This window comes from Pygoscelis adeliae, unplaced genomic scaffold, assembly GCF_000699105.1.
Source record: "Pygoscelis adeliae isolate BGI_AS28 unplaced genomic scaffold, ASM69910v1 Scaffold43, whole genome shotgun sequence".
In the NCBI taxonomy this organism is placed as follows: Eukaryota; Metazoa; Chordata; class Aves; order Sphenisciformes; family Spheniscidae; genus Pygoscelis; species Pygoscelis adeliae.
In genome coordinates this window covers 1627348-1653281 of record NW_008824538.1, presented here as the reverse complement: position 1 = coordinate 1653281, position 25934 = coordinate 1627348, and the positions used below count along the sequence as shown (strand labels likewise).

The window sequence follows — 25934 nt, the reverse complement described above, 5'->3', positions numbered from 1 at the left end:
GCTGTGCACTGCATTCCAGCCTGCATTCGTGCAATGGCACTTGCTGTGCTTTGGCTAGAGCCCTTCCTGGTGACCAGGAAGTATTTTATCCAGTCCATATAAAGAATGAACCTATGTGCTATAATGAAATGCTACTCCTTAAGCATTTTAAAGGAGCTGAAGGATGAAATAACTAGCGTGTAACATCTTGCAAAAAACCTGCTTTGATACCTGTGGGCCAGAAAGGTGGCTGATGCAAAGCTTTTTAAGAAAGTTGTTTCCCAAGGCCCTTGAAATGAAGGAATGTGGAATTTGGCATTCATATGAGGTAAACCAATAGAAACTGTAATAATGAGTGGGACTTCTTTGATGGGACCCCTAGAGTTTGGGCTTCTAGAAGGGCTTTTGGGAAGATTGTAAGGACGCAAAGTAGTTATGTGATAAGGAGGAGGATCTTCTGTGGGTTTAAATAACAGTAGAAAACGAGAGGAATAAAAGGAATCCCATAATGATGTGGGCTGTTGAGCAGATTCATAAACTTTGTAGAAAAGAACATGAGCTGGGAAGCAGCAGCTGTAGTCTGATGTTGCTAAGTTGCATCAGGATGGTAAGGGTGAGTGCTGGCCACAAAGCATGTCTTAAGAGCTTCAGAATGGGCATCGAAATGATGAAACTCGGTCTTGATGGATGTAAAATGATGCATGTGGTGGCAGAGGAAAGCGTATCGTTACAGATATCACAGAATGGTTTCACAGTTTGGTTTGGGAGGGACCTTTAAAGGTCTTCTAGTCCAACCCCCATATGGTAGTATATGATGATATATGATTGTAAGACTCAGTTCACTGTAAAAACTGAGGAGCAAGGTTTGGGGGTTTTGACAGATGGCTCTATTAAGAGGTCAGCTTAATGCTCGCTAGCAGTTAAACACTTGAACATTGAAAATGAACGGAACAAAAAGACTGCTATCGGCTGTAAAACCTTTATGATATGTGAACAGCTTGAAAACTGAGTACAACTCCACATCTTTCCTTCCCCGCAGAAGCCCCAACATCCTACTCTCAGAAAGAATGCAGAAGAAGTAGGAAACGTGTGGAGAAGAATGACATGTTTAAAGTTGTGAAAAGGCTTTCAGAGGGCAAAGGACAAACTAAGCTAAGACTTTTTGGCCTGCAAAACAGGAAACTGGGGAGGAGGTGTGGGAGAGGTTAATGAAATAACAAAGGGAATGGAGATGGTAAATAAAGATCAGTTGTGTGCAGTCTCTTGCAATGACAGAATAAAGGAAATAAATAATAATTAAAAAAAAACAGTAAAGGGGAAATAAAAAGTTTTTCATGCTACGTGCATCTCATTTGTGGAAATCCTTGCACAGGATCTTGTAGGTGCTGAAGTTTTACACGAGTTCCATCGGAGACTGAGCAATGTCCTGGAAGACAAATTCCTTTAGGGTTTTTAAATACCTAGAAATCAGTGTTGATTTCTCAGTTGGAGGTTGGGAGATTGCTTGGAGGGAATATTCCTGTATATTTGCCTTGCTTCTGTACTCTACTTTGGCCTCTGCTGTTAGTGTCCTTTCCCTGGTTGGGGCTAGATGGACCTTTGGTTGTACGCTGAATAAACTAATGAAGGAGTGCCTTTCTCACTTCCCATCCTCCTGGAGGAGCTCAGTTACTGGAACTCTCTGTTGGTGGAGGCTGACAGTAATGGCCTTTCAGCTCCTAAGATTAACAGTTTGTGGATGTGATTTCTTTTTTTTTTTTTTTTTTTGACTCATGTGCCTGTTGAATGCTTTCCAGTAAAGGTACTGCTTCCCAGAATTTCAGATAAATAGGCTACTACTCAAGCTTGTTTTCTAATCACATGTTGCAGACCCTTCTTGTAGTAGTCCATGACTCCAGTGGTCTCAGAGGCTGAACGCTGCTGGTTTTTCAGGCATTGTGAGCAGGCAAGCGGTGGCTCAATGTTGTTGTGCTCCTGCGTCTGTATGGGTTATAGCCGGTCAGCGAGAAGGCTACGTGATGGCCTAGTATCCACGGAGTGTTAAATGGCCAATGTTCTGCTCAGAAAGGCTGGAGTGCAAGCGATGCTTTTTCCCTTCTCTGTTGCAACAAAGGATTACATTATACCTTTGCATCAATGTTTGTTTTTAGGGTTGTTTTCCAATTTCAGGGACAAAACTAGAGTCATTCTGTTTTATCTGTACTACCTGAAGAACTTCCCAGGTTCATAATATTGTTGCTAGATATTTTGGCTGCACCTGATCCTGATGCAGTTGTTCTTTGTTTAAGCCTCATGAACAGCCTGTGTGCTCTTGATTGAACAGCTTCTGTATCAAAGCAAAACAAAGTTCTCTTCCAAGGAGAGTTTCCTTGATACAGTAAGTCCCAAACAGCTTAGACCTAACCAGAGCCCAAAACCCTCAGGCTCTCTGAGGGTTTCTGGCACTCTGCAGAGAAGCCACGTGCCAGTCCAGCTAGATGAAAGGGGAAAGCTTATGCTCCTGGTTACCAGGAAACTAGAATGCTGTCTCCAGACACTGACACCTGTAATTAATGACCCCTTGGTTGACTTTTCTATGAAGTATGCTGTTCTCTTAAACTGGGGAAACCTGTCTCTCTCTAGTGTTCAAAGACCTAGTGAGCCTCTGAGGTACTTACAAAACCATGATTGTGCTGGATATTATTTCTAGCCTTTCTGATTGAAAGTATTGCTCGGCTGTTGTTAATGCTACTTTTGTTTCAAACAGGATTTCCCTACCGTTTCATCAAAAGATTTACATATGGGTTTTCCAAAAAGTGGAAGGAATATGTTGAGGAGTTTCTTGAGGAAATAAGAAGGTAATTTCTTTGGAGATTCTGTTTCATCATGTCCTGGTTTCAGCTTGGATAGAGTTGATTTTCTTCTTAGTAGCCGGTATAGTGCTGTGTTTTGGATTTAGGGTGAGACCAATGTTGATAACACACCGATGTTTTAGTTGTTGCTGAGCAGTGCTTACACTAGTCAAGGGCTTTTCAGCTTCCCATGCTCTACTGACTGAGCAGGCTGGGGGTGCACAAGAAGCTGGGAGGGGGCACAGCCAGGACAGCTGACCCAAACTGGCCAAAGGGACATTCCATACCGTGTGACGTCATGCTCAGTACATAAACTGGGGGGAGCTGGCCGGGGGGGCCGCTGCTCGGGGACTGGCTGGGCATCGGTTGGCGGGTGGGGAGCAACTGCACTGTGCATCACTTGCTTTGTGTATTCTATTGTTGTTGTTATTATTATTATTTTCCCTTCCTTTTCTGTCCTATTAAACTGTCTTTATCTCAACCCATGAATTTTACTTTTTTTCCCCCCGATTCTCTCCCCCATCCCACTGGGGGGAGTGAGCAAATGGCTGTGTGGTGGTTAGCTGCCTGCCCAGTTAAACCACGACACATTGCAATGTCCTTTTAAGCATTTATTGAGATTTTGCTTTTTAAGAATACTAGAGGAGTATAGAAGATTGTAGGTGCGTGCATGAAGACTATGTTCCAGGCAGATACGGGTCACTGCTTTGGAAGGATGCCCTTTTGCCTTTCTTCATTACGCTGGCTTGGTTTTGTTCCACTGGTTTACGTAGCCTTAGCGTAAACACCAGCAAAGGGCTTCACCCATGCAGTGGCTCGGACAGTGCCTGTATGAGTACAGCTGCACTATGCTGTGGGGCTTCTGCCGAGATGAGGAGAAGACTTCCAGTTTACCTAAGTTTATGTGTTGTTAAAGGACAACTTTTTCAGATGTTTATTACTTCTTTTCTTAAACTCCAAAACGTTAGGAAAGAACAAAAACAAAATGCTTGTGAGGATGAAAATGAAGAGAGTGACTCAGTGGTGGGTACGGATGCGTTGAAAAATGCAGAAGACTCAGCAAGAGATGTAAAGAAACCTAAAACCAGAAACACTACCTATGAAGTATCACCGAAGAATGATGAAAACGCTTGTGAGTATTTAATAATCCTTTTCCTTTGAAAAAAGTTGGGGTATTTTTGAGAGCTGTTTTCCCCGGCAAAAGATACCTAACATCCGTCCGTTTTGTATCTTGTTAATTAGGCTGTATGGAGAGGTAACAAACAAATTGGGTGAAGTTTTTTGTGTGTGTTCACTTAGACTGCAACGAGTAGGAGCATTGACTTGTTTCTTTGTTTCTGGTTGCTGATGTACTACAGCTACAACAAGTGTTTAGGGGCTGTCCGGAGGGCTAAACCCTGGGAAAGAAGCAGGGAGTCTCTTTTGATCTGTGGTAGCTGAAGGCAGCGACTCCAGAGCTGTTTATTCTGACAGCAAACTTGACTTAATTTTTTTTCAGTTGCTATTTTGCATAATGTACTCTCTTAGCCCTCCTGGGATGCCTGTGGGATTTAATACTTCTATCAAGGCTCCATCCTTGGGACTCCTCCCCTGCAGTGCCCACCCCCTTTTTTAGCTGGGTTAGTTTTAACTCATGTCAAGTCCTTGAGCGGGTTTATTTTATGGCATCTTTACGTTTTTGCCACAGTTGAGGCACAGAGAGTGATAACAATCGGGGATGGATGGAATGGATTGTGGAAAAATTCATTATGTTGGCTTTGTTTCTAAAGGAAATGGTTGTAAAGCCATAACCTATTGATCCACGTTTGCCTTGTAGTGCAATCCTAGCTTTGTTATGGACACCAATAGCTTTTGGTTTTAACTTCGACTTCCTTTTAATATCTTGTCATAGGTTCCAGTAGGGCTTTGGCCAAACTTCATTGTACTGTTTGTTAATACTGTAATCAGATTTTCTTGCTAACACTATAAAAGCTGTTTTATTTTTTCTCTCATTACAGTTAGGGTTTGTTCAGTGTGCCAACTTTTCTTTATCGTTCTACTTCCCTATATGACTTTTACAGTATTTATAACCTTATAAACAAAGTAAAAAATAAAAAGTTCACAACAGTAAACTTTATAATTTGTGAAGATTATTACTTCAGTCATGTTAGGGTATACTTATTTCTAACCTGAGCACTTCTAAAAGAACAGCGTAACACTGTAGTAAGTTTTCTATTTTCCATTTAGTCAGTGCAAATGAGCCAGTTTAAGCGCAAGATTGCTCCTATGCTTGTGAAGTCTGCGAAGCTGAATGTTCAATACAATATTTGGAACAAAACTATTTCTTGTTTTTTCTTGTAGATACAACACCAAAGAGCAATTCCATATTGAATGACTCAAACAGAGTTTACACTCGTAGTGGCCGTCTTGTTAAACCACCATTAAGTTTCTGGTGTGGGCAACGTGAGTTTGTTGATCAGAAACTAAATGTTACTATAGAAGAAGGTGGAATAGATTATTTGAGCATGGTAAGATTCTTTTGCATATTGTTACTTAAACGTATCTTAAATATAATGAATAAACTTGGCTAGGTATCTAACAGAAAGAGTCCAGCTCTTTTAAGTACCTGAAGAGGCAGGCAATCTTGAAAACATTATAAAAACATTTTAAAACAAACAAACAGAAAATAGTCGTAATCTCTGTATTATCAGATAATTGTTGTTGTCTGTAAAATGGGGATAATGGGGAATTACTTCTGGAAAAATAAGTGTTTTTTTGAAAGAGAAACGTATCAGACAGGAAGCTGCGCACAGGTACTGGTTTGGGTCGCAGAGGTTCCCAAGTAAAACATTTTCTGTAATACGGTAATGCTGAGTCCCTGCCACGGTGTTTAATCGCACAAGGGGTGCCAGTGCTGCAGGTAAGCTTTTGTGTTAATCTGTACTGTTCTCAGTTCTCCCCTTCCCGGGTAGGGTTTCACATTCATTAGGACCAGGTATTTCCTCCTTTCTTGTGTCCTGATCTGTCCAGGTCGCCCCAGTTTTGATTGAGGTGTGCTGTTCTTATTTATTATGACGCTTTAAGCAACTCTGATAATATTCTGATAATGAGTGAAGGAAAACAGCATCCTCTGTGGTAGTTGTAAGCTTTTTTTTTTTTTAATCTCTTAAGGTTGGTTGGCCTTATGGAATGGGGGTCGTACTAACGCTTGTCATCAGCTGCGGCAGCAAAGATGTATGTCCAATTTACCACCAACTCAAGCAGTTCTAGGTCTAAAGATTTTAGGTTGTGCTTTAGAATATTTAAGTTTAAAGGGAGCCTGGTGAAGTTTCTTTGGTTGCGTGCATTTACATAAACACCAGTGTTCATCAAATAGTATTTAGTAGGCACTGGTCAATGTAGGTGACTTTTAAATCTACCCATCCTGTAAACATTTGGCTTTTTCAGAGTTGGCGTCGGTAGGCTTGGTAGGTAATCTCTTGCAGAAGTTTACATTAAATTGTTTTATTTTGAAGATGTTTAGTAGTGAAAAATCCCAAAGAAAGACCAGTTCCATCTCTAAGAAGAATAAAAGAAGGGAAGTAATAAAGACAACAGAAGAGACACCAAAAAGCCAAAGTAAAGGTAAAAAAATTTTTTTTCCTTTTTTTTAAAGTTATTAACTAGAATCTGGGATCACGAGTTGGGTGCTGGAGCAGTATGGTGATGTCCTGTTAATGCAAAGAAATTATTTAAATCTTTTAATGGTCGATTGCTTCCTCTATGAAGAATTGTCAGAGTAGCATTAGTGCCTAGTTTTCTGGTTCTGCAGCTACTACAGAAACTACATTTGTAAATAATAGAACCCTGAAAACAATGTAAATATAAAGCAGAAGTTTCTCTTTTAAAGCAACTGTAACATTTCCTGCAGAAAAGCTATTTGTAGCACAAGTAAAGCTTTTGGGATATTAGTGTTTGCTCAACCTCTGTCATAGCAGTTTAGCAACATTTTCTGTTTGCTACTTTCTTCTCTGTCCGCTCAATACTTTCACGTTCCCTTTTGTAGCCTTGATAATCCTAATTCTTTCAGCTGTCTGGAGGCAGCCTGTCACGGGAGCGAACTGGGCAGGCACAGGACATCTCCTGTACATGAGGAACTCTCCCCACCGCCGGCTGTACTCCCTCTGAGCAGAGGGACGCTCGCTCAGAATGAATTCAGTGCTTACAACTGGTTTCATGCTATGTCTTCTTTGTAAGAGTCATGTGTAAATGGATTTTCTCTGCTGCTTGACTGCCATGGACAGTGTTTAGTTTATTTTTGTATCCCAACATGACAATTCAGCAGAATATCTCCTTGTCCTGAAGAACTCTAGTGTTCTGTTAATGTGGGGAGCAGCTCCTGCAGAACGTGGGGAGCTGCAGGCTGGAGGTGTGCTGCTTGTCTCTACCTGCAGACTGCGGTCTCTATAACAGAAAGGAGTTCACAGATCTGAACGAGTGTGGGATGCGTTGCAACCCGCAGCAGGCTAGTCTTTGCTTGTCTGAGAACACAGTAACGATTTACGCTACAATGTGTGATATTATACTGACATCCTCTCTTTCAGGGAAAAACAATGAAAAAGGAGTCAGTTCCAAAAGAGAAGCCAAGTCCGCTGGAAGCAAGGAGGCCAGGCACTTCGTTTCAGATGATGATGACAGTGATCGTGCAATCGATAGTACAAACATTAAAACACAGCTTTCTGTTAAGCTGACCCCCTTAAATAATGATGTACTAAACAAACGTAACTGTAATAGCAGAATCCCAGGAATGACAAAGGAAAAGAGAGGAACAGAATATGGAGAATTGACTACGTATCCGCAGGCTTACAAGTACTCTTTAAGGTCAGCGAAACAACTTCAAGACAAGCATTTAACAGAAGGCTCGCCAAGCACAGATAAGGAAGAGGAATCCAGTGAAGATATCCCACTGTCTATCAAAAGGAAAAATAAACTTTTACTTAAAAAAGAGACTCGAAACTCTAAATCTTCCTCTAACTTTAGAAGTTCACAGGATGAGGCAAACAAGGTGTCACGTGAACAAAGGACAGTAAAACACTCTACTGTCTCCCACAGCGTGCAGCTGAGGCAAAGCGTGCCCGAAGCCATTGATGGTTCTGATTTACTTGAAGGAAAAACACCTTCTAGCGAGTCTAGTACTTCCCGTCTGCCTGACAAGGCAGCGAGGACAAGAAGCAGAATCAACCCTCCAAGGTATTTGCTTGAATCTGACACTGAGCCCGAAACCAATGAGGAGGAATTTCAAGTAAAAGAAAAGAATTCAAAAGTATCTGATAAAAAAACAAATTGTAAAGTTTCTAACACTGCCAAGTCTTCAGCGGCAAAATCAAGAGAACCTGAGAGGGAAAAGATGCAGAAATCTGAAGAACTTTTTCCGAGAGCAACTGAGGGTTGGTCTGAAAAGGAATTACAGAAGCTGTACAGGCAAGTGGTTGCCCTGTCATCAACAGGGCAAAGATTCCCTCGGACATCGGGAGGCGTAATAGACTGGAGGGTTTGGATCGTCTGAATTTGGATTTTTTTTCAGATTCGGTCTCTTTCACATTATTCTAAAGGTTTCCTGTGTGTTTTAATTCCCTCTTGCAAAGCAAATTTTATTAACGAAATAAACAATAGTGATGTAAAGGAGGCAACTGAGTATTTTCTAAAATAACCGTAGATGCATGAGCCTACAGCAGCCCCTACCACTGTCATCAGTGTAAAGTGAGAGGAACACAGATATTAGGCAAAATTTTGTGAATCTATGCTGCCTGTTTTTCAAAAACACATACTTACTCATAGGAATGTTTATCACCTCTAATAAGATTAAAACTGAAAAACACGAGCAAGTAAATAGTATGATAAAGGTATTGATACTTATAATTCAGACAGTAAGTCAGAGGTAGCATATTCTCCCCCCTAATGGAATAAAATGCTAAACATGGCATGTTTATGTATGTGAGTTTTGTAAAGGGGAGATTAATTGCAAGAATGTTTAATTAATGCATTGTCCAGTTACTTAAGCTCTTGGGCAGTATTTAATACCTATGTTAAGTATAATATAAGTTATATGTTAAGTATAATATGTTAAGTATAATAACCTGACCATGTTTGGTTTTGTTTCTTTCAGATTAGAAACCTGAAAAGGCATGCGCTCGTGCCTCGGGGGGTGGGGGGGACCTGCTGCAAATAAGGAAGAAATTTATCTTGTAGCGGAGCTGTTAGCTTAAATTGTTCAAATAAACCTGCATGCTTTAAAGCGTCTGGACAAGACACCAGAGACAAGATTCTCTACACCCAATGCACCGCGACCGTCCTAGGAAGGGCAGCTGGTCTCTGGGAATTGTACTTGGCAGCCTTGCGCAGCTTCTTCGGCATGACGAGGGTTGTGGCTTTGTTCTCTTGGCAGGGCCATTGCATCATTTCCAAAGCACAAGAATGGCTTCTGGGTGGAGGTAGCCATGGCGGTGGGGTCTCGCTCTGCTGAAGAATGCCATCAGAAGTATGTAGAAGAACAACAGGCAAAAGGTTCCAAAACGCATGCCAAGAAGACCACTGCTTCAGGAAAACCAGAACAGAAAGGTACTGACATCTTGGTTCTGGGTATGTCGTTGTCTTTAAGTAATTCTAAATTCAGTATTTGTTATGTAATGGGAGATAACAGACATAAACACACATCGCAGTCCGATAGTGAAGACGGTTATCTTCCATAGTATAAAGGTTCGTTGCAGAGCTTGGAGGATGTCGTAAATGACTGAAGTGACAAGAAGAGAAACAATACTTTTAGAGTTTTCCAGTTTTTGGCACAATGGGAAGACTTAAACTGGCTTTGCCACCTAAGGGAACATAGCTATTTATATCTTAAGAGGCTCTTGGAGGCCTGGTAGATGATGAGCTACTTGTAGAGCTACCGATCCAAAAGGGATAATGGGGTGCTTGTATGCACTAAGGGCAACGTGGAGTAAGAACAGCAAAGTTACGTTCTCTGGTGTCTGGCACTGACGTGCCTGTTGCTGTTGCCGTCCGGTTCTGAAGTCAGTAATTGGTGTTTACGGATAGCAAGTACACCCTGGAGGGAAAGGCGCAAGATGCTCCATCCGGTTATTTAACCCAGAGAAGGTTACGATGACTTAGTAAGTGCTTAGGTAAGGAAAGCTGTTTGACAGCAACTCTTCTGCTGACAAAGACATGCCATCACGCAGCCATTGGAAGCTGAAGCTTTAAGCATGACACAACTGTGGGCAAAGACGACTCGGGTGACGTTTCTTTAACAAGCTGTGCATCAGTCTCCATTTACTGAAAAGCATTAAAATCCGTTCTTCTGTCCAAATGAGGTGATCCGGGTTACTAACAGTTACTGGGCTTAATGCGGGAACGCTCGACTCCAGTTCCGCAGCCTCCGTAACGTAGAACAGACCAGGTGACCTCAGTAGGTTTCCTTGCCCTTAAAGTCAGTGAAATATGATTTTGTGCAGAGTTGGAAAAGCAGCAGCTTGAGGGTTCGAGCGCAGGACAATGCACTGTGTTTTTACTGGGATGTTTCTTTGAGATGTTTGTTGCAGTTACAGAACTTGTGTGAGAATCTGCTGGGCGTGAGTTTTGTACCAGGTTTTATTCAGCTTTGATTGTGGTGGTGGTGTTGTTCTCGAGCGCTTTGGAGCATAGGTCGAAACCATCTTATTTTGACTGTTATCATGGTATCAAAATTCCCTGCACTTCTGTGATTACGAAAGTTTTTTCTGACGTTGCTGTTCATTTCGCCACTGCTGATATCCTACAGGGAATTTTTTCCTGTTTCACCCTGGCATTTGACATCGTCAGACTCAGACTGCAGGCTCTTCTATTAAGAAGAGACAGTTGTTTTGGTTAGTGAGCGTTCGTGAAGGGTCAGATTGCCACAGTGGTTTTAAGGTTTTTTTGCTTTGAGGAGAGCAATGTTTGGGACCTCTTGGACTCACCTGGGCCTTTGAATGCGAAGACGCTCTAAAATGACGGTAGCAGAGCAAAGGACTGAATTCAGTCCTGCGTGATACTTAGGCAGGATCTTTCCTGGCAGCTGGGAGCTGTTCACTGGCTTTCTCGCAGGAGGCGAGTGCATCCTGTTAACAATGAATCTTAGCGTAGGTGCAAAAATGCTTTGTTGTTCTGAAAGTCTGTGAACTGTGGATGAATTTTCTTCTTTACTTGACTGTCTGCATAAGCAGCTAGTTTAGTTTTTGTCTGAAGATGAGGGTACCGGGAAGATGTTCTTCTAGATTTGCCCAGGAAGTCACTTGTAACGGAAAGCAGAGGATAGGAATGCACACACCAGCGGAAGTGACAAAGTCCTTTCTTTCCTTCAAGTAGGTTTAATGGCTCATCCTGTAGGCGCGGTAACTGGATTAAGGTTTGCAAGGGTACAACTGCATACGCTAAAGTCTCAGATGAGCATTCCATAAACCTCGTGTTGACGATGCTAAACTGGTCTCTGTGCAGCGGAGCCTTCGTCTGAGCACTTCATGCCTCTTGACATGGGTGATATATCTTAGTGTCTTCTGTCTCTGAAATGCAGATGCATGGATAATTCTGTTAAAAAGGCGATAAAATAGCTGATGTATGTACGATACTTGCAATGGCCGCGTAAGGCTCTGGAGTAAGCTTCTGATCAAGATGCAGTAGAGAAATTATTTCTGAAAGCATAAATTGTGTAAGAACTCAAAGGATCACGAAGAAGCTATAAGGCATTTCCACAGAAGAGAGACTGAACTGTATCACTAGCACTGATGTAGTTAGCGAATTTTAAAACCACGCTGCGTAACTAACGTCTTAGAACAATTAATATTTTGATTCCTGTAGATAAGAAAGAGCCGGTTATGATAACTGCCAAAGTGGGAACCTTCAAAAGAAAGCAGCAGATGAGAGATTTCCTGGACCATTTGCCAAAGGACAACCATGACGATGTTTTCACTGCGACGCCCTTTCAGAACAGAAGAGTAAAGGTAAGTCTGGCAAAACAGTGTATACACGTGTATGCTTTTCCGGTTGGCATTTCAAGGGTGCGTTACGAGTCTGCTGGTTCAGTTCCATCAACAAAACCTCGTGGATTTTGGGGAAGAGGCTCATCTCCTGGATTTGTTACCACAACACTTGATTGCCGGCAGTGAGAACGTGTGGGACGTGGCTTCCGCAGATGAGGGTTACTGCTGAATGGATGTGTAAAACCAGCCTGTGGTCGGGGTGTCCTTTCTGCCTCTGTGGGAGGAACTTGTGGGGCTGCGAAGCATTGGCTGTGTGGTGATACCGCTGTCCTGGGGACGACCACTGCATCCCCTTGTGCTGTGGAACCGGGTACTTTCTAAAGTCACGCTGATACTTAACAGGATTTTTTTCTTTCTCTCCCCTTGGCACATCTCACATCTACAACCCCTTACCTCTCGATGCTGTCTGTGGGTGGGTTTCTCTTTGGGAGTTCTGTTATCCTCTCGCCCTGGCCCTTGCCTGCGGTTTACTCACTCTCTCCTATTTGTTGCCTGTTTGGCCTGGAGAGCTGCCCCGTTCCCCTGGCTCGGCTTGCTTTCAGTAACCAAAGCAGGAGGAGTGCCCTCCCCTCCCGCTCCACGTGCAGCCCCAAACACACCCAGCCGATGCGGCACCAGAGCTGGGGAGCGTTACCCTCTCTGTGATAAACCTCCACTTAGCTGTGGTGAAGCGCGGTTATGCACTCTAGATGTTAGTCAAGACTCTGTTTTCATTTTTAAACAGAAAGCCACTCATTTATCAGGAGAATAATTCTTTTTTCTTTTTTTTCCCCCCATAGAGAAATTTTGAAGTATATTTCGTGATGCATCTTTGTGCCGTTACCTGGCCAAACTAGCTCTGCCTATTAAAACTAGCGCCTCAGTTCCAGCAGGGACTCCGGTCGGCGCCCGCGTGTCTCTTGATACGTTTGTTCTTTTGTGGGTTTTCTTTGCGGTGACAGTGTGTTTCTCGTTCTGGCACGCATCCAGGAGTAGAGCAAGGCCATGGCTCACTGGAAAGTCAAAATTTAAGCAGTGGTAACTTCATTGCTTTCTGTAAACTGCGGTGTGCTATGGAGAAATCCCCATGACTAGTATGAGCGGATCAGCTATGAAGGAGTCGGTGCACCCATGTCCAAGACACCCTGTTTTTGCAGGGGGGCTCTCCAGGAGACTCCTTTTTTTGGTAGAATGCAGTTTCAGCCAGTGATTCAAAAGGGGTCTCCTTTTTTTTTCCTTTTTTTCAAATTCATATTGCCTAGCTTGAGCTGTGCAAAAGAAACTCGCCTCCTTCTGTAGTGTCTGGTGAGAAGTGTACCTCCGGAGAGAAATTCTGTGGATTTAGGAGTCATGAGCAGCTTCCCCTCCCATGAACTAGTCCAGCCCCTCCTTGCACCCATGCAGACTCTTCACAGCTGCAATTTCTTGTGCTGAGCTCCAGAGCTGAGTTATTTGCTGTGTGAAGAGGCATAATCTTTTATTTGTCCTGAACTTGCATCTGCTGACTTTGTCCTCCTCTTCTCATAGGGAAGAGACAGCGACCAACTGTCCTGGTCCCTGTTCACCCCTGATGCCAGTTATAGCTCTCCCCCCCTCCCCCCCAGGACCCGCTGTGCTTTTGATCGTCTGTGCTGCTCTTCTCTGAGCCTTTCCAGTTCTCCTCTCTCTTCAAAATGGAAGGACCAGAAGTTCACTGAGTAATCCTGAAATCCTCCTCCTGAGTAGTAATGGTCAGCTTTGAGCTTGTGATTTCAATCAGAAATTATTTTTTGAATGTGTAGTAGCAGCCAAAAAAAGGCCAGCAAAATGTTGGGCATCAACAGGAGGAGTATTAAGAGCAAGATCAAGGCATCGTTTGGCTGCTACGCTGAGTCCTTGCGTACCTTCATTCTGTGTACTGTGAGCATTGCTGGCTTCTGCGTCTCAAGAGGGACGTAGCGGAGTCAAAAACGCAGCCGAAGTGAGCAAGGGAATGGAGCGACTGCCTATCAAGAGAGTAGGAAGTCTGGGACTCCTCCCTTTGGGGATGAGGGACACAACCAAGGTTCAGAGTCGTGAAGAGGCTGTGTCCTGTTGCCACTCTGAGACGCACCCCTGAGAAGCCTTTTCAGCAGACTTCTGTTAAAAAGGGCAGGTCACTGATTGCTCTGATGTGGCTTTGTAGTTGCCAGCGTTCCGGGGAAGCCACGATGACGACGACGACGATGACGACTTTGCCCTTACAGACAACCCGATCACACCTTCCTCTGCTGTCTTCCCTATGGTGAAAACCCCTCAGTGTGAGCATATCAGCCCTGGTATGCTGGTGCCCATCAACAGGTAGGAACTCGTACTGCCGGCCCTCTGCTGACCTTTCCCTTTCTCATTTTCCCCAAGATTGTTTTTTGTCTTCTGAGAAAGATCACTCGTGGAGCTGGGACGCCAGTTCTCTTCCAAACTTAGAGCATGCGTAGTAAATCCTGCAGTCCTTGAGAGATTTGTTTAGAGAAAGCTCTTTCCTTTGACAGTGCATGAGGTTGAGCTGCTCAACTAGTGTGGGCAACGAACACAATGCCAATTGCGTGTCCTTTTACTCTTGGAGGAGGGAGTTATTTGGGTGTCGGCCTCGGCAGAGGTCTCTCTGCTCATTTTGAGTCTTAAACCTGCTAAGCCAAATGCTTCAGGCTTTACTGAAACTGGAATCATCTTGAAACTTGCAGAGTAACCGGCATTTTACCTAATGGACAAGAAACGAACATCATCTGGGAAGATGATGAAGCTTTGTCTGATACTTGCATTAGGAGTTCTAGCATGTGATCTAGTTAAACACTTCTGTGTTGTTATACTCCCAGAGCTGCTGTTACATTTAATGGACCAACAACTGTCTTTAATGGCCATGCTAATTTTCTTTCTGAATTAGAGCTGTATGTATAATGCCTTTAACTGTATCCAGCGCATTCTGTAGGTGGCACGCCGGTGATGCTAACGTGCTTGATTACGTCTACAGGAACGATTACGACAGGCACGTGTTCAGGATGCAGAAGAACACGCAGGGCAGCAGAGGCACCTGGGACAACGTTAAGAAGAAGTCGGTAATGCTGGTTTCCTTGGACGTTGCCTAGTTCCACCCTAACGATGCAAAGCTTTGCTAAGCAGCGGGCAAAAGAATCCCGGGATCACAGACTAGTTGTGTACATTCAAGACGGAGAACAGGAACCCTCCCTTACTTCCTCCCAAACTTCTGGGGTTTTGTATCCACTTCTCTTGGAGAAAAGTTCTGTTTGTTAGAAAAGAGCTATTTATTGTCAGGATTAAATACATTGCTCTTCTTCAGGATTTGTAACCGCTTTTGAATTCTGCCATCTTTAGGTACATTAAGTTCCTGTTACATTCTTCTGTACAATGGGAAAGGAAACAGTAATTCTCACCTTGTATCAGAGTCCCTGAATTTATGCGTTTATTCCTGCAGTATCCTAGGCTTTGTAGTTCTTCTGGCTTTTCCACGAAAAGCTGAGATCCCAGAAGCAGAAGAATGGCTTGTGCCTCTAGTTTAGTGAAAGCAGTTGTGGTAGTTGAAGAGTTTTTAAATTTTTAGTGAAAATGTAGCATAGTGATAGGGCAACTTAGTTCCAGCATAATACTGAGTCTGCCAGTCCCCCCCCCGCTGTTCTGACGTCCCTGCGCTGGTGCTGTAGCAGCTGTTTGAGCAGAGCCTTTTTGTCCTTTCCATCAGGCCGGAGGTGTGCTTGGTACGCCAGCTTCGCACAGAACCAAGTTCAGTTTTGATAAAAGTAAGTACTCCTCGTTTCTCCTCCTTCACTTACTTTCACATCGCCACTGGCTTCTTGGGTGCCCACAATCCTTGTGTTTAATAATTTTTCTGCAGTCTGTTTCTCATAAGTGTCTTTGCTTTTTGGACCTTCGGTAACTGTTTCTTACGCTTGGGCCCGCACACTACTCACACCCCTGTTTTTCTTATTGCAGAAGTGAAACAGACCTCTGTTGTAGGGAAGCTCTTTGTGGTCGAGGCAGCAGATTCATCAGATGAAGAACAGGATGACTCCTATTTTTCTGTTTGATGAACTTTGTGGATTTTTTAGTTCAACACTCATGCGCCTCTCGTATGAAGCACAGGGGGTTTGGCCGCCCCTGTCATGGTGTTCCTGTGATCTTAAGAGTTCAGTTCGGAAGCCTTGGCCTGCAGTGTTGTTACGTGTTCCAACGCCAGCCTCATCTTGCTGCCTCCCCAGCAATGTTTGTCATTTTCCATCTGTACAGTGGCACTTTCTTGCCCAGGCTCCTCCTTCCCCTTGCCCTGTTGCTCCTGGGGGCGGGAGGAATGTACTTGGATACCAATTACTGGGAAGTTTTGATTCATTTTAAGATAAAATATCTTTTTGAAATATGGCTGTACAATAAATTTATAATGGCACAGTCTGTAACTAATTGGAATTGCTTTTTAATTTCCTCTACTGAGAGTTTGAATTTTTACATTTCCTTAATGTAATAAAACAGGACAAGCTTATTTTACTCATGTATGAATCGGACTCTTTTGGGGGGAGAAGCAGGATTCACAAGCTGTCAGCAAGGTTATTTATCTTAGTTTCCCTCACTTCCATACAGGCCTCTTCATGAACACGTTCCAGAAAGGGCTAGGAAGGAATAAAAATGAAGAGTTCTTTTGCCAGGTAGCCACAGTGTGGCAGCAACAAGCTGCAGCCAGGCTGTGCGCTGCAGGAAGGCGGCACCTGGGGAGTCGCCTCCATCTGCGGCCAGAGCAGGAGGGAATGGGGAAGCAATGGTCACAGCTGTGGGGCTGGGAGAGGAGATGCGAGGCCACCTAAGACCAAGGGCCTGTACTTGCTGCCCTGCGCCCACCCATCTCTACTTCAACCCTAGCAAACCTTTCAGGCGTCTGGGCAAGCAGAATAAGGAACATTTGGCAAGTCACTCTTTTCCCAGGAAACACGGGTACCAATCTTGCAGCAGAGGGCAAGGAGCTGCGGGTGGGCTCCTTCCCCTCTGTCACCACCTTTCTGCCTAAGCCGGAAAGCTTTACTTTGCCAAAACACTTCAGCCGTTGCTCTCATTTTTAAAGAAGTTTTGGAATGATTATACCCAGCAAACAAAAACCGGCCCTGCCCTCAGAGCCACGTGCCTTACTCTACGCATTGGCCCTGTGCCGACAGCCAGCTGCCTGGGCAGCAGCAGCGCGGGCACCACTCTGTGCGACACAGCGGGCACGTGTGTGAGCGCCTGGCAGGCAGAGGTGAGCGCCTTAGGTGACAAACAGCAGTGGAGGTAGCACGCCAAAAGCCCCTGATGTTTCTGCAAGGATTTATTTACATATTTTACAGTGAATCAAAACTCAGTAAAGTGCAGTTAAAAGAAACCAAGTTTCACCCCCCTCAGCTCTTGGTGGCTGCATTGCTTCTCCCCTTGGTGCAGAGGTTCTCGGGCAGCATCTGCACATCAAAACCGTAGTGGAGGTAGCGGTAGATCTCCTCTGCCTTCTGGAGGCTGACCTGGGCACCGGTGGCGATGTCCAGCGGGGAGCTGTAAGAGACAAAGGGGAAACTGCCAGGGGGCAAGAAGTGTCCAGTGTGCAGAGCACAGCAGGGATGCCACGAGCTGCTGGTGGTCACCTCTCCAGGTTTCTGAGGGCTGTGAGCACACCAGGCTGAGCAAACCTAGGAGAGCTGCAGAGAAAACAGGATGCCGTGAAAGGAGAAAGGAAAAGGTAGGGCAGTAGGAGGGATGGTGGAAGCAGAGCCCGTGTCATTGCCCGGGTCTGCTCAGCTGGAAGAGCCTGAGAAGTGCGTAAAGAACAGGACTGAGGCGGAGACAGGAAAGCTCCTGGGGAGCTCCGGCAGTAACAGAAAGGCACAGAAAGGATCTCTGAGCAACTACCCCAGCAGGAGGTCCCGGATGAGACAGAGGAGCGAAAGGAAGTCAGGCCTCAAAGCACTTGCCATACATCTTTGCTGTTACCTGTTGGCCATCTCCTTCACGGAGCCAAAGCAATGGCACATATTGAGAGCAGCCAGGTAGCTGAGATTAGGAATACTCAAGTAGAAGTTGAGCATTTCCCGTTTGCGACCCTCCACCTCCGTTGGCACGCGAATGGCGGCATTTTTGATTTGCTCCACCAAAGCCAGGTCTTTCAGTAAACCGGCAGTTTCCTCTTGGCAAGAGCTAAAAAGAAGTCGGACCCCAGCCTGGACCAAGGCTGAGAGCACACCGTCGTAGTACTGCGTCCTCTGGAAAAATCGTGTCGTTTCTCCTGCAGAGTTAAAATACAGAAAACTAAGTGCTAAATTACTGTGAAAAATCCAATATGAATCACTCGCAAAGCAAAATGGCTCAAAGACCCCCTGCTTTGAGAACTCGCAACCAAAAACAAGGTGAGGGAAAACATCTCAAGGAAGGGAGGCAGGAGGGGTCATAGGAGCAGGACTTACTCAGTTATTTGAGAGGTAGAGTTTGGGAATTAACACTGAAATTGCAAATTAAATGTCGTTAGGAGAGAGGATTGGGAGAAACACATGACAAGTGATGAACAACAGGACAGACCAAATCAGAAGAGGTACGGAAGTAAGAATGCACTTGAACGCTGTCAAACAAGAAACCAGCAGCACTCTGAAAACAGCGTAATGAGAAAAACCAGGCAAAAATGATGAAAATGAACGACGCCCTTCAGCAGCGGGGTAAAAAGGCAGCTCAAACGCAATCCACTTATCTACAGCTGCCGCTGAGACGCTACATCTTCAGTGACCAATTCTATCCCTGCTTCCATATCTGAGCCATCCATAAATTAGATCTATGTCACAAAACCAAAGCTGCATCCACAACAATTTGATTTCAGAGTGGAGTTTTGTATCCCAGAACATCTGTGATTTAATTGGAGCTGTGAGCTCTAGTTCCATCTTCTGTGAAGCAGGTGCAAGACAGACCCCTCTACTATTTTCTTGATGGCACTGAGAACAGACAGCGTTAGTAAAATCGTTTGATTGCACAATTTGGATCTTAGGATTAAAACAAATGGCTTGTCCAAACTATATAAATTAAAGAAATAGTCTTGAATTTTCCACAAATGTTTAATCAAGTCAGGAGGCGTCTTTGAGACCCCTCTGTTCTGTGCTTTGTGACATGGGGCAATAGCTCAAGCACAGCCTTCCCGAAGTAACTCTTTGTAGGAGTGCTCTTTTTTGTCTTTTTCTACAGACTGACTTCATTCAGCCGATCACCTTTTGCCTGTTCAAGCAGCAGCCATGACATGGTTTGGTCTCTCCAATCTGGAGGTAGACGTAACACGTGGGATGGCGTGCTCAGGCCGGCTACCGTTCCCACTGGTTCTCAGCCGTGAGATTTTCCTGTACAGTTTGACAGATGCCACGCGTTAGGTTACTGCTAGAAAAAACATTTTTCTTGAGCCCGCTATTATTTCAGTGCCGAGCACAGATAAGATTGTGCTTGTTCCTTTATTCTACTATTCTCACCTTCTTTGTTGAAATCGCTCTCGAAGTTGGGTTTTTTTGCACATATATATATATGGTCAGTTAATAATGTTTGAGTTAACTTGCTTTTCCCTGCCTCAGTAATTAGTAAGCAATGTATCCCTCTGGATCCAGTTGTGTATCTCTGCCTATATTAAATGGCCCTCAAAAGCAAAACAAGTTTTAATGTTCAGCTGGTGACCTCGTTAACGTAATGCTCCTACAGAGACGAAAATACAGGTTTTCAATCTACTTTCCGTCCCGTATTATACACAAAGCCAGCGTGGCCAGTGCAAGCCTTGAGCAGTGGCCCCGCCTGGGAACACCTACCTGTTTTAATCCTGTCCTTTTCCACAACCACACATATTCTCTCAAACATGCCCTGCAGGCGCTGGATCCGCTGGGCGACTTTATTCCTGTTCGCAGGGTTCAGTAATTCTGACAGAAGTTTCCTTTCCACTGCCATGCGGTTGCTCACGATGTAATCGCTGCTGCTCAGTGAGCAAACCTGCACCTTTACTCCGTGAGCTGCCTTCAAGGAAGAAATCACCTGTGCTCCAGAGGAGATCTCACGACTGTCTACCAGAATACAGAGCGAAGGTGCTTTCTCCAGAGGGTCACGTGAAAACACAGCTGTGGCTGAAGAGGGGTTTGTGGAAGCAGAACAAGGTGGAACTGAAGTGCTCCTACAGGTGGTCTTCAAAGAACTTTCCACCTGTAGATGTTGAAAATCACAGTTTTTCTAAGAGATCACAGAAGCATAAGGCCAAAGAACAACATGCCAATAAAAAAAAAATCGTTTTCAAATACTGATGCTTAACAGATACACTTTGTTCCATGTTTTTTTTTAAATCCAATTAATAAAATCTTAAAAAAAAAGGTATTTTTCGATATTGCAAAACATTACCACTTTCAGATTAACATTTTAATCCCCTATAAACAATCTCCCAAATTAGTTGATCTAATTATTTAGCAGCTTGAATGACAAAAGCATGCAGCCTTCACTAACGAGTTCAACAAAACCTGAATACTGTAAACAACAGAAGTCAGGCAGAAAAGCGTGAGATCAGGAATCCAACCTCAGACTATGAAGGGTCTTAATTTAGGACAGTGAACAAAACCCAGAGAATTAGTGGACACTCTCTGCAGTACAGGCAGAACGGACCTGCTCCTTTATCACCAGAAGCACACTCGCTCTTGCTGCTGTATTGCCGACAGCCCTCAGAACAACAGTGCAATAGGACAGGTTCCCACCGCGTGGGATTCTTTAGCAAAACGTGAGGCGAGGGGAAGGTCCTTGTTTTGCATTAACACCGACCTCAGTGGGAGCCTGGAGATCCTCTTTCCCCGAAACAGAACTAGGGACAGCTGGTGGAAAGCGTGTGCTCCTGACTTGATGGTCCGGGTGAAAATCCAGCGTTTCAGATACTGAAGCTTTCAAGCTGAGAAGCATCTCGCTCTTACTCTCCACGGACTGATGAACACTGATTTCCCTAGCAATTTTTCTGTGCTGCGCAGAGGAGACTGAAGGCAATGACATGGGTAACGCAGCATTTTCCTCTTCTGCCCAGAAACGGTCTGTTTTCACGGGCTTCTCATTGCTGACGCTTGTTTCTTCCCCGCTGGAATCACTAAGAACAATAATTCGGGATGGTTTCTTCTTTTGCATTGGGACGGAGTAGTTCTCTTCCATCCCAGCCTGGTTTAATTTTTTTCTGCGGCGAGTGAGGTATTGTTTTCTTCCACTAGTAAAACTCTCATTATTTAGGAGATCAAAATTAACGCACAATTCCTCCTCACTAGATTCACTTTTTTGGCAAGTTTCCTCTTCCTCCTCTCCAACGCAGAAACTGTCCTCTGCATAAGTCTGGTCTTGCTCAGGGATCTGTGGGGGGAAAAAAGCCAAACCCAGGGAGTTTTGAAACGCTGTAATGGTTTTGCTCCACTCCATAAATGCACTTTGCTTATCCAGTCCCTCCTATGCACAAGTACTGGGGTGCCTAGGGGCTTCTCACACCGCTCAAAGCCTCCCCTGCTGAATATACTCCGCAGTTCCTGTGCTGCTTCCCTGGAGGGCCCAACACCGGGGCCCCACATATTCGTGGCTGTGTCTGGAACGAGCGTACGCTCAGATTTTGGTCAGGCCCACGATTCATCACCAGAAAGCTTTTAACGGAAGTATTAATTGTAGTATTGCAACAGAAGCGAGACTCGCTCGCTAATACTGCTGTCAAACAGGTTGGAATTACAGGCAGGACTATCTCCTTCGCGTGTCTCTGCGCAGGGGGAAGGGCTCTGAACCGCCACGCTTGCACACTCGGGACAAGCTGCGGTTTTGCATGAAGAAAGGCAGGTTCCACACCTTGTACCACGTGCATAACGAACTCTGCAGCACACGCACAAGGCTTGCTGGCAGAAGCACTTTATGATGCCTTTGCAATGTGTAAAATGAAGTGGAAGTTCAAGCTTTGCATTTTCAGCAACACTCTGCCTCAGCTGAAACAACAACAAAACTGACATGATAAGCCGAGGCTGCTTGGAAATCGAGTCCCATGCATTCTTCTTATTGGCTTGCGAATAATCACTGAGCACAACCTGAATTTTTGTGTGTTACCAAAAAAAAAAAAAAAAAGTGATTTATCCTTTTCATCAAATACAGATCTCCTTTTCTTGTGCTGAAGGTGATATAAAAAACAGGAATGCAGGATACAGAAAAAAAAAAATGGGGAGGGGGAGATAAGGAACCATCGTCAGCATCCATTTTTCCAATTCTGTTTAGCTAAAAACCACTGTACAAGTGATTTATGTCATGTGATGTACAAAGAGTTCAGAGTAAAACAGAACCCAGAAGACAGATCATGTAGGAAACGTCTCAGGTGAGCACTGTGCAGTGTTCGCATGGAGGGGGAACGCAGCCAGGTGTGACAGAAACCAAACTAAGCCAGGAGCAGGCAGGATAAGAAGTTAACATTTCAAAAGAAGCCCCGTTATGATAATCCAGCAATGTTTCACTGGCACTTTTATGAGTACACAGAATTAGTGCATAACGATACTGTATGTTATAGGGCAAGAGCTTGGCTAAGGATCTGCTTTGCAGAGCCGTTCCTGCTCAGTAGTTATCCCACACGGCAGGGGCACAACTAGCATCTGGGGACCACGTAAAGGGTCAGATGCCAGTAACACCGGGGGCACTGGACAGCAAGAGGCACCCTGCCAGAGAGCGCTGAGGAGCAGCGACAAGCACTGTTAAATATGCTACTTTATTTTCTCGTAAACGTTACATTTCAGGAGCTAACCTTGTGATTGCTAGAGAAAAGTTGATCTCTCGGCACTGCTGCTTGTCTGGCACCAAGAGCGCAGGGTAATCTGACATACAGCTGGGTAAGAGGAATACGCCCAAACTGTTACACCTCTATTTGGGGGTTGCTTGTTTCACCAAACTGGGAAGTCGGTTAAGGGACTGGAAACATCACATGCTGGGTGAGAGGACTCTTCCTCAGAAGATGTCAGTCAGTATCCTCTGTGACAGTGGAAGACAGCGCAGAGGGGGAGATAAGCTTCCGACCCTGGAAGCGCCGTGCAGTCCTACATCGATCAACAACGATCACCGCTCTCCAGTGAAAAGACTAGGGATTGGGATGCTTTTGCTTCAGACTAGTCGACAGCCTCTCTCCGGCTGAAGAACGGGGGGGGTGTGCTTCTATCAAAGCATATGTGTCTGCACATTTTTCATTAAAAATCAAAATGAAGTCAAAAGTCTTTGTTAGAACGTATTATTTATCCACAATAGCCCGCAAACTACACTTCAAAGGAGGACTAGAACCTAAATATAGTCACACGCAATCAGAATTTCACAAGGACAGTAGTCATTTCGTTTCATACCTGTGAGAAAATTGCCATGTTGTTGAATTCACGATGAACCATTTTGTATCTATTGCCAAGAGCTGGACTACGCACAGATTTCAGGTAAACTCCTTTCATCTCAGAGTCTGAATTAAAACAAGAAGATAAAAGAGAATATAGTGTTATTAAAGATATAATTTTTAATTCATTATTTTTACATCGTGTTTTCCATATTAAATATTCCTTTATAGTCTCCCAAAAACCTGTATTTCACAAAACAAAAATCTGAAATTCTCCAGACACCTCTGAAAATCCCAAAGCCAAGGACTAGGTCTACCCAGCTTGCTGTCATGAAAGCTGCCATGTAGAAGGCTTTCTCAGCAGGCAGAGCTCTGGATGCCCAGAGCAGGGAGAAGGGCAATGTTAACCACAGGAAACCTCGATCACTCAGTTTTCCGTGTTGCAAGTCTCTCCCAAAACAGACACAACAACTGATTTCAGAGACTGTATGAGAAAGGGATGAAGCCCGCACAGGACCTTACAGGGAACAACTCACAGTTTCAGTGGAGAAGGAAAATCCTCAGCAACATCTGGGAATCTTAAATAGTAATAAGATGATTCCATCATGCAAATATTCCAGGGAAAGGCAAGGTTCATAAGCACAGGGGTAAGCAAACCATCTTGGCCAAAAAACAGCATTACCTTCTCAGCTCTGTCAGTGTCAACACTGTAATTTTATCTTTAACATTCATATTGTTATCAGTCTCTCTGTAACAGAAAACCTGAAGGATTCAGAAATTTCTAAGTGAAGTGGAAAATTGTGTTTCTGTTCAGTCATAATGGTGTATGAGGGGGTGGTTGACTCTTAGTGAGACACAATCTCCTGCCCCCACAATCCTCGAAGAACTGACTCCAGCCTGCCCAAAACTATTGCACGGTAGAGACTCCAGAGAACTTCCTAGACAAGACACCCATGCGAATACAAATAGAAAAGGTACAAACAGATGATGGAAAGCACCTGATTTACCACAGCTGAGGAGGCTACTGCTTATTAGCTGACACATGCTGACGTATTAGCTGACTGAATGGCCATGCCTATCATACACCATTTGCTAAGCAACACCCCTTATCTTAAAACCATAAACAACTCTCCTCATTCACCATTTAACACTTGTGTGACCTCTACATCATCATTCAGGAATTGAGCAAGTGAAGAGTTCAGCTCGTTCTCTGCATCGTCGTTCTCATCAGATGAAACACCATCTGCATCTTGCTGGGACAGCTCAGCTTCTTCATCTAAAAACTGTCTTGCTGCATTCTAAAATTGAGAAAAATCCAAACAAAATTTTAGTTAGAAGATGGCTCCCAATTAACTAATGTTACATATGATACCTCTGATTAAATCAGTTCATGACTTCAGAACATCAGCTGCTTAGATGATCACAGATACTAGGCTTCTGGCTTTGAAAAGAGAATCCATCACAGGGATCAGTGATGTAAAGAACACAAAGTTCAGTGAAATACACGACAGCACACAAATCTCTGTCCCACCAGCACAGAAGGGTGACGCTGGAGTCCATTTCAAAGCACCGGCCAAAAGGAACCACAGTGCGTAACACTGTTTGCACCTAGACTAGTTAACAGTACAGGCAGAGTTTATTAACAAGTTGTAGCTAAGCTACCCCAAATATTAGGTTATTTTGTAACTTATAAATCTAGTTTTACTCATTTTATTTGCTTTCAAAAATCCATTTTGATTTTGAAGTGCTGGATTACTCTGAACCCAAGTCCACTAGAAACTTCAGATACAGACTTCACACTGGTTTGCCCTTTCCTGTTCAGGACTTAGGATGAATTGTTTCCTCAATTCATCACACAATGCAACTCATTATTGGGAAAACGCTTGTCTTTCAGGGAAGATGAGTGCAGTCCAGGAGACATAATACAAACTTGGGTACTAAGTTCCATCAAAAACAGACAACAAAACATTCACAAGAACGTACGTGGAAACAAAACAAATGAATTCAGAAAGATGTTTTGTCAGAGATACTTTATATTAAGCTAACTTTTTCTCTTATAATTTTAGCTATAAAGTACTAAAGTAAAACATGAAAAAAACTCAAAAAACATGTATGCCAAATACTCCAAAAGAATGATTTGCTTGCCTTCAAAATACTTTGAATAAAAAGCACAAAGCTGTAAATTTCAGTTTAGTACATGGAAGACTAAGGCATCTTGTGCTACAATAAGTGACATCTCTGATTTTCAAATTTTCCTAAGTCTTTTAATTATTTGCTTACACCAGTTAGTAAGGCTGAATGACAGGCATTATTAATAGTTCCATTTCTAGAACAGTTTTGATTATTCTGAAACAGACTGGACGTCACCTGTTTACAGGAAAGAACTCTCAATGTTATTGCCAGTTAGTCTTAATCCTTCTTACTTGTGGAGGACTATGGAGAGGACAAACCCTGCAGCGTGAAAAGCACTGTGACACCAGAAACTAACAGCCAAGAGTCTGGTCACACCTGGGAAACAATAAGTTACCAGGTTCTTAAATTATTTATTGAATCTTTGAATTCAGTGCCAGTGGCTATTTTGGTCACCTTGGACTTCTCGCAATCTTCGTTAATCTAATTGCAGATCTCTGCTGCACTTACAGGTCCATTACCTGTACTTCTGACAGAACACCGTAACTGGTGGTGGGCTGATCAGAATGATTTTGATGTCTTGCATCTTCTGTGGATCTGGAATTCTGATGTGTTCATCACTATGAATGTTTAGGTAAGATGATGTGAAGGCAGAGTAGAATTTCT

At 43.8% G+C, this 25934-nt stretch overlaps 2 protein-coding genes across 2 annotated transcripts in view; one reads left to right on the top strand and one right to left on the bottom strand.

Moving 5' to 3' along the window:
* MIS18BP1 (MIS18 binding protein 1) overlaps nucleotides 1-16304 on the top strand; it is a 26781-nt gene extending 10477 nt beyond the window's left edge. The window contains exons 6-16 of the mRNA XM_009321638.1: nucleotides 2726-2816; nucleotides 3779-3942; nucleotides 5151-5317; nucleotides 6305-6413; nucleotides 7373-8249; nucleotides 9214-9407; nucleotides 11640-11782; nucleotides 13965-14119; nucleotides 14787-14871; nucleotides 15513-15570; nucleotides 15764-16304. Coding sequence (XP_009319913.1) covers nucleotides 2726-2816; nucleotides 3779-3942; nucleotides 5151-5317; nucleotides 6305-6413; nucleotides 7373-8249; nucleotides 9214-9407; nucleotides 11640-11782; nucleotides 13965-14119; nucleotides 14787-14871; nucleotides 15513-15570; nucleotides 15764-15858 — 2138 coding nt within the window. The 3' untranslated portion in view covers nucleotides 15859-16304. The remainder of the gene's footprint in view (nucleotides 1-2725; nucleotides 2817-3778; nucleotides 3943-5150; nucleotides 5318-6304; nucleotides 6414-7372; nucleotides 8250-9213; nucleotides 9408-11639; nucleotides 11783-13964; nucleotides 14120-14786; nucleotides 14872-15512; nucleotides 15571-15763) is intronic.
* Nucleotides 16305-17187: 883 nt separating this feature from the next.
* The window catches only part of FANCM (Fanconi anemia, complementation group M), a gene marked incomplete at its 5' end in the record, with an annotated part of 77288 nt that continues 68541 nt past the window's right edge, over nucleotides 17188-25934 (bottom strand). The window contains 6 exons of the mRNA XM_009321637.1: nucleotides 17188-17335; nucleotides 17771-18062; nucleotides 19606-19990; nucleotides 20594-21160; nucleotides 23158-23264; nucleotides 24280-24436. Of these exons, the coding sequence (XP_009319912.1) occupies nucleotides 17188-17335; nucleotides 17771-18062; nucleotides 19606-19990; nucleotides 20594-21160; nucleotides 23158-23264; nucleotides 24280-24436 (1656 nt within the window). The remainder of the gene's footprint in view (nucleotides 17336-17770; nucleotides 18063-19605; nucleotides 19991-20593; nucleotides 21161-23157; nucleotides 23265-24279; nucleotides 24437-25934) is intronic.